This window comes from Pholcus phalangioides, unplaced genomic scaffold (assembly GCF_987345545.1).
Source record: "Pholcus phalangioides strain wild (caught in Gottingen) unplaced genomic scaffold, Ppha-v1.0 ptg000015l_1, whole genome shotgun sequence".
Taxonomy (NCBI): Eukaryota; Metazoa; Arthropoda; class Arachnida; order Araneae; family Pholcidae; genus Pholcus; species Pholcus phalangioides.
The window spans coordinates 23,378,346-23,390,665 of record NW_028301608.1 but is presented as its reverse complement, the minus strand read 5'-3'; the positions used below and the strand labels follow the sequence as shown (position 1 = coordinate 23,390,665).

The 12,320-nt window shown below is 34.0% G+C and overlaps 1 protein-coding gene across 4 annotated transcripts in view; it reads right to left on the bottom strand.

The window, feature by feature from the left end:
• Positions 1–2,925: 2,925 nt before the first annotated feature.
• Positions 2,926–12,320, bottom strand: part of LOC149075687 (fasciclin-2-like) — a 122,578-nt gene continuing 113,183 nt past the window's right edge. For 2 of the 4 annotated variants that reach the window (XM_089243173.1, XM_089243175.1), the window contains one exon: positions 5,408–5,631. In XM_089243173.1, the coding sequence (XP_089099299.1) occupies positions 5,532–5,631 (100 nt within the window). In that variant the 3' untranslated portion in view covers positions 5,408–5,531. Of the gene's footprint in view, positions 5,632–12,320 lie in introns of all 4 variants that reach the window. The other 2 variants (XM_089243176.1, XM_089243174.1) reach the window with 2 other exon arrangements.

Here is a 12,320-nt window from a genome sequence, read left to right as displayed (position 1 = left end):
GCTAGACCGCACTATATATGTTAGCTGTTGGAAACAACATATCCCCACAACTTGCAGCTCTGAGGTAGCAAGCATGATCCCAACAAGGGTGGGGCTGACAGGGGTCCGGTCCAGCCAAGTGACAATTATTTTTTGGTTTTTCATACAATCAATTTACTATGGGGGGGGGGGAGACATGGTAAGTGAGCTGGGGCAAAAGATCCCTGCTGCAGGATGTGGGGGGCAAAGTGTAGTCCACCGATCACGAGAACACTGGCTACGTCACGTCGGACGATTTTATTATTTACTTTTAGGTAAAGCAACTGCCCATCGAGGATAGCGCATTAGCAACGGCGCTTTCCCGTTTGGCGTCTTTAGCGCTATTTTGGTCTCCTAGAAATTTCACTAAAAGCGCCACGACAGTGCTCTCGATAACGTCGTCATCACAGTGTTTTTGTTGCGTAAACACCAGCTGTTCGACAGTGTCATCTTAAGCCATTGTCGCATTAGATTCACAAAAATATCTGGTTGAAATTTTCCAGAATTTACGTGGTAGGGCCTCAGAAAAATCACTTGGCCCGGGAAAGCTCGTGATGCTCTTAAGATGGCCCGGCTGCTTGAGCACATTATTTTAATACAAAAAATATATTTTTTATTCCCGAGTGCGAACCCATGGACCTTGATTGTAACCTTCGTAGTGGCAGACGAGCTGAGGACGAAGGATGGGCTGACAAAATCCAGCCTATAGAAGAATTCTTAAAATTTTCTCTTTTTTTTTTCCACACTGTAAATTCAGAATGGACGTCCGGTGAGAGATCCCAGCCAGGATCCCTGCTGCAGCATGAGAGGACCATTCTTCCGATGCCCTTAAGCATGGCCCCCACATCTTCGACGGGTCACTCTAAAATGAATTTATAGTTGTAAAAAATGATTAGAACCATCCAGGGCCCCAGGGCTTGATCCCTGTAAGCCCTGCCCTTGGGGGGGGGGGGGACAGGCCCTTAAGTTGGCTATAGACGTAACTGCAAACTTGACAAGCAGGCATAGTCAATCTTTTTATTTGTCACTACTGCATTTGTCACCTAGGGGCCGTTCAAGTATTACGTAAGCAAATTTTTAGCCATTTTTGACCCCCCTCCCCCCTTGTCAGCAAAATTTCGTCATCAGCTCTGCCCCTCTGAATCCTAACTCATATTTTCATAAAGGGTGGTTGATGACGTAAGCATTATCCAACCCCCCCCCCCATCGATGATGACGTAATACTTGAACGGCCCCCTATTTAAAAAGCCCATATGAGTAGCTTCTGTCGAGAAAGTAAAAAAAGAAAAAAAGACGATGATATGGCTATAAGAGAAGGTAAACAGAACAGGAATGGCTAATTGCTAGCAGGTGGCATTCTCTTACTGCGGTATAGAAATTAAACCGAAGAAAATGCCATATAATTTACAGTAGTAATAAATTATTATTATTATTATATTAATAATACTCCTTTTGTATTAAATTATTAATTTACAGTAATTTTACTCCCTTTATTACTAAATGATCACTACTCCCTTCAAATTTTTTTCTGTATGAAATATTTTAGTTCAAAATATCAAATTTAATAAAAATTCAAATTTTTTAAATTTAAAAATTTAATTTACTTCCAAAATTTACAACAAACAATTTCCGAGTACATCTTTTAACAAACGCCAACACAAAAAGCGCAGCTCACGCAAGCGTGAAGATTGACGGAGTTCACTGAAGCGTGAAGAATACCCGCATGCAGAGATTTGCGCCAAGACAGCCTTTACTGGCAACCCGGGATAATTTCTATCCTTTCCCCGCGCCGAAATGGACCCTCTCTAGAGAGGGGGGTTCGCGTAACTCTTCTCGTGATCTGAGGACTATACCAAGCACCCAATTTATAAATCAGGTAGACCTGGGTTCTCAAACTGTGTACCACCAACCTTTGTCAAAGGCATCGTAGTGATAGCCTGTTATGGTTTTCCAAAAAGAGCTTATTTGTCAAACTGCTTTGTGAAGAGATGGACAAGTGTTGACTATGGTGAGGGGTGGCCAAACCATGACCCCCCCCCAGAGAAATCCTATCTACGTCCTTGCACCCATGATGTAGAACAGCGTTCTTCAACCTTTTTTACAGCTACAGGCTGACAAAAAATTAATAGGAAAAACAATTTCAACATTGCCCCCCCCCCCCCAAAATAATAATACAGTCGATGCTTGATATAATGACCCTCTTCATCCTGTGAAAACAGACATTTATTGGGAGAGTCACTATATCAAAAGTAAAACATATCACGTTTTACTTTTCGATATAACGCATTACAGTGGCCATTCCATTACAACGACCGATAAGATAAGTCCAAAATGTTTTCATTATATGATGGTCATTCTATGAAAACATTTAGTACTTATCTTACCGGTCGTTGTAATGGAATGGGCAACAAGAGGAATAATTTGCAGACCAACACAAAAAAATAGATGGGGGGAATAATTTACAGACACAAAAAAATTAAACAAATAGGAGAAATAATTTAGGGACCAGTAAAAACTAAATGGTAGAAATAATTTGATAATTTGAAGACCAGAAAAAAATAAACAAATGGGAGAAACAATTTCAGGGGGCGGGAGTGAGAGAGAAAAGAATAAATAGCAAAAATATTTTGCGGACCAGAAGAAATAAATAAATGAGAGAAATAATTTATGGACCAAAATACAATAAATAGAAATAATTTGCAGATCTTTTGTCCAGCTCTAACAGAAATAAAGAAAAATACAGAAACAGTATAACATTAAAAAAATTTAAAATTATGGAGATGCTATATGAATTGGACGAAATGTTTAGCAGACCGACAGTTGAAGAACACTGATCTAGAAGAAACACTTTGGGTACAAATACTCAAGGCATCCAATATTAACAACAGAATTCCCACACACAAGAAATTACGAACAAATTTTTATTTTAATTCATGCACAAAACATCACAAAATCAAAACAGAGCAGCAAAAACATTTATCGAAAAAATGAAAAATCAGGAAAAAAAGAAAGGAAAAAAAAAACAAAAACAACAACACTCGGTTCGCATCGCTGGTATGTACTTGAAAAATAGCTGCTCACAGAGACGATTCATCGTCGTCAGGCATTGGTGTCACTGCTCCCTCGCTGCATAAGAATTTTCACACAACCTTATATATATATATATATGAATCAATTTCCCTCCGCTTTATACCACGTATATACAGAATATTAGGATTATTTTTTTAAATGCATTCACGCTACTATCAGTCATATGACTTGCGGCACAGACATTAGGTACGGCATTATTACATTGAGAAATCAGTCTTTTTTTTTGCATTTAATTTTTAGCATTAATTGCAGTCAGTACGCAATTGTCTAGCATACTGCATCGTTAATATCTGTTATATATATATATATCTGTGTTTACATTGTATTTATTTTTATATACAGTGACTTGTTTGAAAGGGGGGAAAGAAAATTTGGAAAATATAATCAAAATTTGCGGAGTAAAAACTTTTTTTTCTTAAAACTTTGGCAGTTTTTTTTTCTGTATATAATTGAAGGCATTTTGTATGCTATTAAAATTTCAGATTACCTTGTGAAAAATCTACTATCAACATTTCACAAATGCAAGAACTGAGAATATATCCTCCGTAAAAAAAAGACATTGAATACTTGTGATGATGGTGTTAATCTGACTTGACAGGGATCTCAATCTTTCTCGAGAGTCCATCAGCATTTCTTTTTCATACAATGTAATAACATTTTGGTAATAATTTATAACTATGATAGTTATTAATAAAGAGCTTTTCATATGTCATGCGATTCATTTATATGTTCATGGATGGCATTAAAAATATACAATGTAATATATATTAATACTGATGTCTTGTTCGACAGATCTATTAAAAATGAAGTCACAGATGGCTTTGAAGACTGTAAAATATTTGTTAGTATGATTGATTCTGTAGATCTCACTTATTTTTTTCCCTTTAAAATAACTTGTAATTTATAAAATTCTTCCTTTCACGCTACCCTTGCAAAATATACACTGAATGTGACAAGTCTGTCAAGTAGAAAAAACTTGCATGTGCTTAAAAAACATCAAAGATCCACACTGCTTGAGAAGAATAACATTCATAATCGGAGACAACAAATACAGCTTTTAAATCCATCCCACAATGAAATTTTGCAGAAAAACAAACACAATTTTAGCCACAGGAAACTGAACCAGCAATAAACACAGAATTAAAAAAAAACATGAATGAACATGGAATGACTCATGGGTATAAGCTAAAAAAAATTATATACGAAAACATAGGCTAATTTACAAAATAATTGTAAATGAGTTTCTCCTTTTAGAAAATATTTGCAAATCAGATAGAGTGGGTCAGAGCGACCCATGCTTCCGCCGTGAGCAGCACCTTCCCTGACTTTAAGATTCTTCCCGTATATACATAAAAGAATACTGAAAAAATACATCGATGTGTAAGACATGCTTAGAAGCATATAAGGACCAACTAGCAGTCCCGCTTTGGGGGTGGAATTAAAAAACATGGGCTTCTCTGGCTTCAGGAAGCTAATGAAAAAATTGATTGAAGAACTTTGTGCTTTAAATTATATTTATGAAGTATTAAAAGCTCAAAGAAATGCCAAAGCTTATGAAGGTAAAACCCAGATCTATGAAGTAGGGGGAAAATTGGATCGAAACAAATTCACTTTTTTTTTCATCAGGTAAATGGTAATGCATTCATCCAAGATGGACATGTCAGATAGCCACAGATATACAACAAGAATAAAAATATCAAGTTTCTTCTTTTCTTTTTTTACAATACAGACACTGCTTTCAAAGGGAGAGAAAAACACATATAGCGTGAAACAGTACAATGAACTGGGGGAAAAAATAGATAGGACTGCCAAATTTGGAGAAATGTCTGATATATTTTTGTAACTGAACTTAAAAAAAAAAGGGCCCTGCCCTATCAAAAATTATAGTTTTTGTAAACATTAAGTTTTGTTATAGATTGTATTAAAAACTTTGAAATAACGGCAATACCCTACTGCAATTGTGACTGTACAAGCAGTCATTGCAGTTTCATACCAGACTTGCTAAGATCAAATCTATTCAAATGCCAATATATAGTGATATCATTTCAAAAATTTGACAGCCCTATCATACAATTTGTTTACATTCCTATGACTATAAACATAAAAGATGACAGCTGAAGGCAGAAATTCGCCTTGCGTGCGTGCAAAATATAGTTCATTCTTTTTTTTCCCTTTTCTCTCTTGGCTGAATCAAAAAGATACTATGCTGTCCTTTTCAAGTGAAACACACAAAATAATTGTCCTAAAAAGCCCAGTTTTCACAAATGTTCCTTCACGCTTCATCTTTAAAAAAAAAAACCCTCAATTGAAAATGATGTTGGTGTAAATTTTTTCTTTAGTGTGTGTGTTGTAACTTCTTAAATGTTTATGAAGTGGAATATTTTTTTTCTTCTTCTTTGGCGCTTTGTTCTCCCCTTTTTTACCTAAACTAGACTGTCCTTGGCAATACTAGACTTGGATCCCTTTGGTGATTTGTTTTTTAGATCATCGTTTGTGCCATCATTAGGCTTGGTATCTTTCGCACTGAAATAAGAATGAAATATTAGAATAAAAATAACTTGACACTTAAAGCAAAATATTGTGTGAAGTCTTTCACAACCATTTCAAAAACAAGAGGATTGCTGAATTGAAAAATTTTCCTCCACATATTAAAAGTAAAAAAACAAGTTTGGATCAAAGTTGAAAAATTTTAAAACTCTTATAATGTTGGCATATGCTCATCAAAAAGGCAATACATGATCTATCAAACTTAGTTTACATGGAAGAACAACTTGTAAGCTTTCACATGTGACTGATTTCAACATTATAATACTTTGAAGTGTTTAGGTACACAGATTCAAAATTCACATTGTGCAGTAAAAAATCTCTAACACTGCTCCCCTATCCTTTATGAATGCAGTGAGAACAGAAGAAATTCGTTGCAGCACTACTAGGGTTGGGGGGGGGGGGGAATTTATCAATCTAGCTGCAGAAATCCATGATTTAAAAACTTGCAGTGGAATACTGAATTTGTGTTTTATTCACTATTCTCCCCTATTCTCCCAATAAAACAATATGCACTAATGATGATATAAAAACTTGTGATCATACACAGGCTAAACATGATTTCTATTTTTAACCATTTTTATATGCATTTGAAATATAAACCTTCCGCTGGTAGCCTGTAAGTCGTCAGACAGCCTATGCAGGCTAGAAAATGACAAAAACATCACATTTTGGTCTGGATATGCATTTTATAAAATTTTCATTACTTTTAAAGACTAGAAAATGAACTTTTTTTCACAAGGACTGTACAAACTATGCTAAGAGGCATCATCTTATAAGAAGCCAAAAATTTGTTGGGAATATCTTGAAGCTTCCAGGTTTTATCAGATGTTGACCAAGTGCTGAAATCTATGTACATTTCACACTAACAAGAAGAGAGAGTGGTTCTTCTTTACACAAACAATCTCTACAAGTTAGGTCACTGAAAACTGCATGCAGATGACTTTTTAAAAGTGCAGTGACCGGTAATGATATCGCTTCAAATACCACCACAACTGAGCTTTAATCAGGTTCTTCTGTCTCAAACTAGAACAATCACCATTTATTGTCCTTGCCTGTCACAAACGTTTAATGTCCAGCCAGTCGTGATACTGGCTATTGAATATTATATGGACAATTAAAAGTCTTAAATCACACTTTTAAGAAAAAATTAAGTTCTTTCGTAAAAGTTTATGATTGTTTTTGCTTACTCTTCAAAACACACATTGCAATATTTTCTCAAAATTGAAACAATAGATGTAAGATACCAGCACATTTTTTGTTGCTACGACATACAAATTCCGGTAAAAAAATACCACCAAATCATGGACTACATAGTTTTCTGAAACATGTCTGACCGAAAATAAGTAGTGAAAAAACAAGGATCAAAATAATTTTAAAGGTTATGAAATATTTTTAAACATTTTAAGATGAAAACAACATATCAACGTTAGTTTGAAAAATTGATTTTTTTAAATGTTTCAAAAACTTGACTTTGAATTAAATTAAAAAGTTGCAAAATAGGATTTTCCTCTTCTTGATGCTAGTTTTTCAGCCAAAACTATTCAATGCTACAAACATTATCTGAAAAATACTTTGAGAAGTTAGATCAAAATTCAATGGATTAAAATATTAAATTTTCAAACCATTTTCCTAAATTTTTGTGAAAATCTATATTTGATGGAGGAATATAGAAGTGATATTTGACATTAGCGGCCAAAAGTATTTGCAAAATAGTTAAATACATAATTCCAATAATTTTCTATAACTCGAAATTTACAAGCTTGTGTAATCAATAGTTTGTATTACTACACATTCTTAGTTTTAAATTGCAGACTTTATCACAGTAATCACATTGAGGTCAATTGCATCAGCATATACTGAAAATCAATGTTAAGACAGGCTAATCAAAAATTTTCAAATTGCACACAAAGCATTTCATCTTTGAAAACTCTGGGCAAAAAATCAAACTATCAATGAACCTTTGAGAAAAAAATCAAGCAAAAATACATCATAGCTCACAACTCGTTTGACCATACTTTTTCATCGCAAACTCTGAAAATTCTGTTAATTTTTTAAAATGATAATACATGAAATAACAATACATGAATACATGTACTGGGGCCAGAAAAAACTTTCACTACTGAGAAGAAAATCCATATTGAAGATACTACAGAAAAAAAAGAATTCAGAATTATAAGGTAAGAACTTATTGATTCATAAGCAATTCATACTAAACTAATGAATATGTATATTGGTTTTGTCTGCTAAAAATATCAGTGAAATCACCAACAAACTAATTCAATTGCAGTCTACACTCCTTATAACGACCATTACAACAGGTCCCAAATATTTTCCTATTTCCCACCATGTTATTTTTCGTCCAATATAATGACTGGTGAATATCATTCTATCTATTATAATGACCAAACTCAACTTGCCCCCCCCCCCAAAACTGCATTAAGAGTTCAAGCGGCTTTGCCTCCCCCCCTTTTATTGCAAAGAAATAGACAAAATCCTTTGTCGAGTGTGTTTGACCTTGACCTTTTATGCTTGCAGAAGAAAGGATACAAAACATAGATGGTTTAAAGATACAGCATTGTCACTTCTATAAAATGCTTAGTGGTTAACTAGTGTCATATCTAGAAACAGGGCAAACCAAAGGCTCATTGCGGTTGTGTGAGTCGACTGGATGGTGGTGTTCTTTCTCTCTTCCCTGTTTCCTTATTCTATAATTTCACATGGTGATCCACACCCACTTGGTGGATTTTCTACCTTATTTTAAATTTTACTGCACAATTTTACTTAATTTATCAATGGCAGAAAATAAATAGGCAAGTGAACTCATTTTTCAGCATGTAGTAAAAAAAATAAATGTAGGTTTAGGTCATCACAGAAAATATAGTATTTTCGTAAGTAGGATGTACATACTCATACTATATTATGTATTGGTTAAATTTTTTCAGCCAGATACATTTTCCTTGTAACATTATGCTAAAATGAAAGAATTATCTTTGTTAAGAGAGAGAGTCAGTAGAATATACAATTTTTCGAAGAAGATAAACTTTATGATTTTATAAAATATTCAATATAATGTCCTTCCCAATATAACGTCCATTTTTTGTGAAACAAACAGGGTGGTTATAATGAGCGCTGACTGCACATGCTAATCTTTTCTTTTTTAAACTGAAAGTAAATGATTATTAAAAACTCAGTAGAATATTTTTGTCATGGCCCCAATACTATTTTCAACCGGCAATTAAAAAACAAATAAACAAACAAAACATCAAATTTGATATGTATAAAAAAAGGTAGTGCTAGGTATTTAGGAAATAGACAGAAAAATGTTTAAAAAAAATATAACAAAGAGTCACGTGAAAAATATGTGAGTTCTGAAAATTGACATGTTAGTAGTGAAGGATGACAAAGCCATACTGCAATTGCAGCTTGTCACTTCATGCAACATTCCAAGTTAAAGTGTAAAAAAGATTAGATTTCTTTCCCCAATTCATTCAGACTGCGATGATCGGTTATGAACCCAATGTATTTAACTATAAAACTCATCAAGATGAAAATTATGTTAGATATAGACAAATACTCAACAAATTATCCTGAAGTATGCCATCTATAATTAGTAAAAACTTAGAAATTTAGATTTTTGTTCCAATTCCTAAGGTGCATATTGTGATTATTTGAAAGAGTGCATGACCAAGATATCCAATAACCCAGTTATAAATATAGTCTAGAAAGAGTTGGCTAAATGTTTGAAATGATCAAATGTTTTAAAAAAGGTAATAGAGATCTTTTCCAGCTTTTTTTAGACTAATAGTACTAAATAGCTCCTTTCCCATAACATGCAGGCATTAAGTCTATGTATACATTGTGTATGCTGAATTGAGACACAAAATGAATTTTTTTTCTTGGTAATAACATTTAGAAAGGCGAATAAAAAAATTTACACCACAGTCATGTTTTTTCACGTATAATGGAAAAATACAATGGTGATCATCATTATAAAATGTTTCTACACACACACACACACATAAATTTTAACAAGGTTACTGTGAATTCTATCTATTATTTACATGGGAACCACAGATGCATATGCTATAAAACTATTTCCCTTACAATCTGTAATAAAAAAACTGAGCAACAATAAATAATGTAGAAGATGAATCTTAAAACTGAAAACGAAGTTCACCAATCGGATTTAATTAGTTTACCCTGTGTTAAAACTAAATAAAAGAAACTTTTATAGATGGAGTTTACTTCGATCAAATATCACACACCAGAAATTTTGCGATATTTATGTCATAATTTTTTTATAGTGAAATCCACAGAGAAAAAATGAATGAATTAAATAATGACCAGGTAATGCCCATAAGTGTATCAGATATAAAATGATTGAGAGAACCAATTTTTAAGCAAATTAATGAGTGATACAAAAACTGCAACCTCTATGAAAGAAATTATATAAATTGAATACTCAAACAAAAGAATGGTTATGAAACAATATCCCAATTTAAAAGGCCTATGAAAAGCGATCAAATGATCAGATTTTTCTGAAACTTGGTATTTAAGCTATTTAGACCGTAGGCAAGAGATTTTCAAAGAAATACAACATTCAGATTTAGCTTTTTTAAGCAATATTGACAACATATCTTGCCTACTTAAAAGCATCTTATTTTAGCATTGACAAGTCCAGATACTTTATAAAGCTTCAATATTCTAAATGGAATATTTTTTCCCTATACCCCTTAGTTTGCACCTGCTGGAAATTGAAAGAAAGACTACATCATTAAAAAAGATAAGGCATTTTGCAGGGAATTTAGTAATTTCTACTGCATTGCTTAAAGGGTAAAATCACCACAGTGCTTTTTAAATGGTAAATTTATGTGAACACAAAACTCCAGTTTCAGGCAGAGAATTAAAGAGCCATAACTGAGAGCAAGTCATAGTGTTTTCAAAATGCATTTAGATACGAAAACAACATGCTTTATTGGCAAATTGCTGTTATCAGAATAGCAGCATATTGTGACTTCATTGTGACAGTGCCATTACTTGAAAAAGAATAAGGAAAAAAAGCCGATTATACAAATCATGAAGTTTGCAGAAACAGGTGAATTAGGTGTTGCACTACGAAAAAAAGTATGCTTGATGTAACATGATTTCTGGCTTTGAAGGTTCTGTTAAAGAAAAGGTATATCACAGAAATATGTGTAAATTATGAATACAAAGGCCACAACAGGCAAATTATCCAATGAGGTGGCCGAAAAAAAAGATGCCCATGGTCCATCCTATCCAAAAATATGGTTGTCAAATATAACCAAAATACAGCAACCCAATATAAAAGTATATATTACGAAAGAAAAAACTAATAATTAATAACAGATAATACACTTCCCATAAATAGATTATGGTTGTCTTATCTAAGTATGGATAGCTTCTCGATTTATCCCACTGTGTTTATTGTACTTATTTTTAAGCATGCCAATTGTGTTAGAATGTGATCCCCCTTGAAGTAACCTGTTCCATTTATTTGCAACCCTATTAGAGAAAAACTCCCTGGAATTGTCCCTTACTGAACAGTTGATTGACGATGTATTAACTCATGGTCCATCCTATCCATCCGGTTGAAAACTTAACACTTCAATCATACCCCCCCCCCCCCCGCCTCCAACAAATGCATTCCTTCAATGTAAACATATTCAAGAAATCAAGTCTTAACCTAACACTTCGATTATAGTCCCCCCCAACATCTGTATCCCTTCCTGCCAACAAGAGCACATGTAGCTCTCCTTGTACCCCTCTCAACCAAGTCTATGCCCTTCTGTAGGAATGACAGTCATTCTTACAGAATATCTACAGGTCTATCCTAAACCTTACAGCATACTCCATTCCAGGACAAACTGTCTCAGAAAAGTGGAAATGCAAAGAAACCTTTTTAAGAATGAAACAGAGCATTCTATATACTTCTATGACTATCGCTGAACAATGTTCAGAAAACCTAAGCAACTCATAAAGTCAATGAGAATTCCCAAATCGGCAGCTCTAGTTGCATCCGGATAGTAATATCATTACACTTGTAAGTGAAACGTGGGTTGTTCGAACCAAAATAAGTGACCCATGCACTTATCAACACTAATGGTCATGCTCCATTCATTAGCCCATGTTTCGATAACATTCAAGTTTGCCTGGACCATCACCCCTATCACTTGGATTCCTGACTACCCCATTGGCTTCATGTAATCTGCAAATTTGTTCCCAATTCCACCGATACCCCCAATCAAATTTATTGATAAAAGTGAAAAAGTATGGGCCCAAGAACACTTCTTTGAGGGACTCTATGCCACTCGTCGTCAATGAGAATTCCCAAATCAGTGACCCTACTTGCATCTGAGGTAACAATACCATTGAATGAACTCAAGCATAAAACAATGTGAAGCTTACATTTGGATGTGACTGATCATGCCTTTTTGTGGTTTCAACTTGTCTTTGTTAGAACGAGACAAATTGTTTAATGAAAATGAAGTTTCAAAGCTTATATCTATATTATATTCTTGCTCATAAAATGCCACACTTGAACAAATTTTCGGATTTGCTGTCTTTTGAATATGGAGAATGGGGGGGGGGGGTTGAATGATGCTTACAACATCAACCGCCCTTTAAAAAATATGAAATATTCTTAA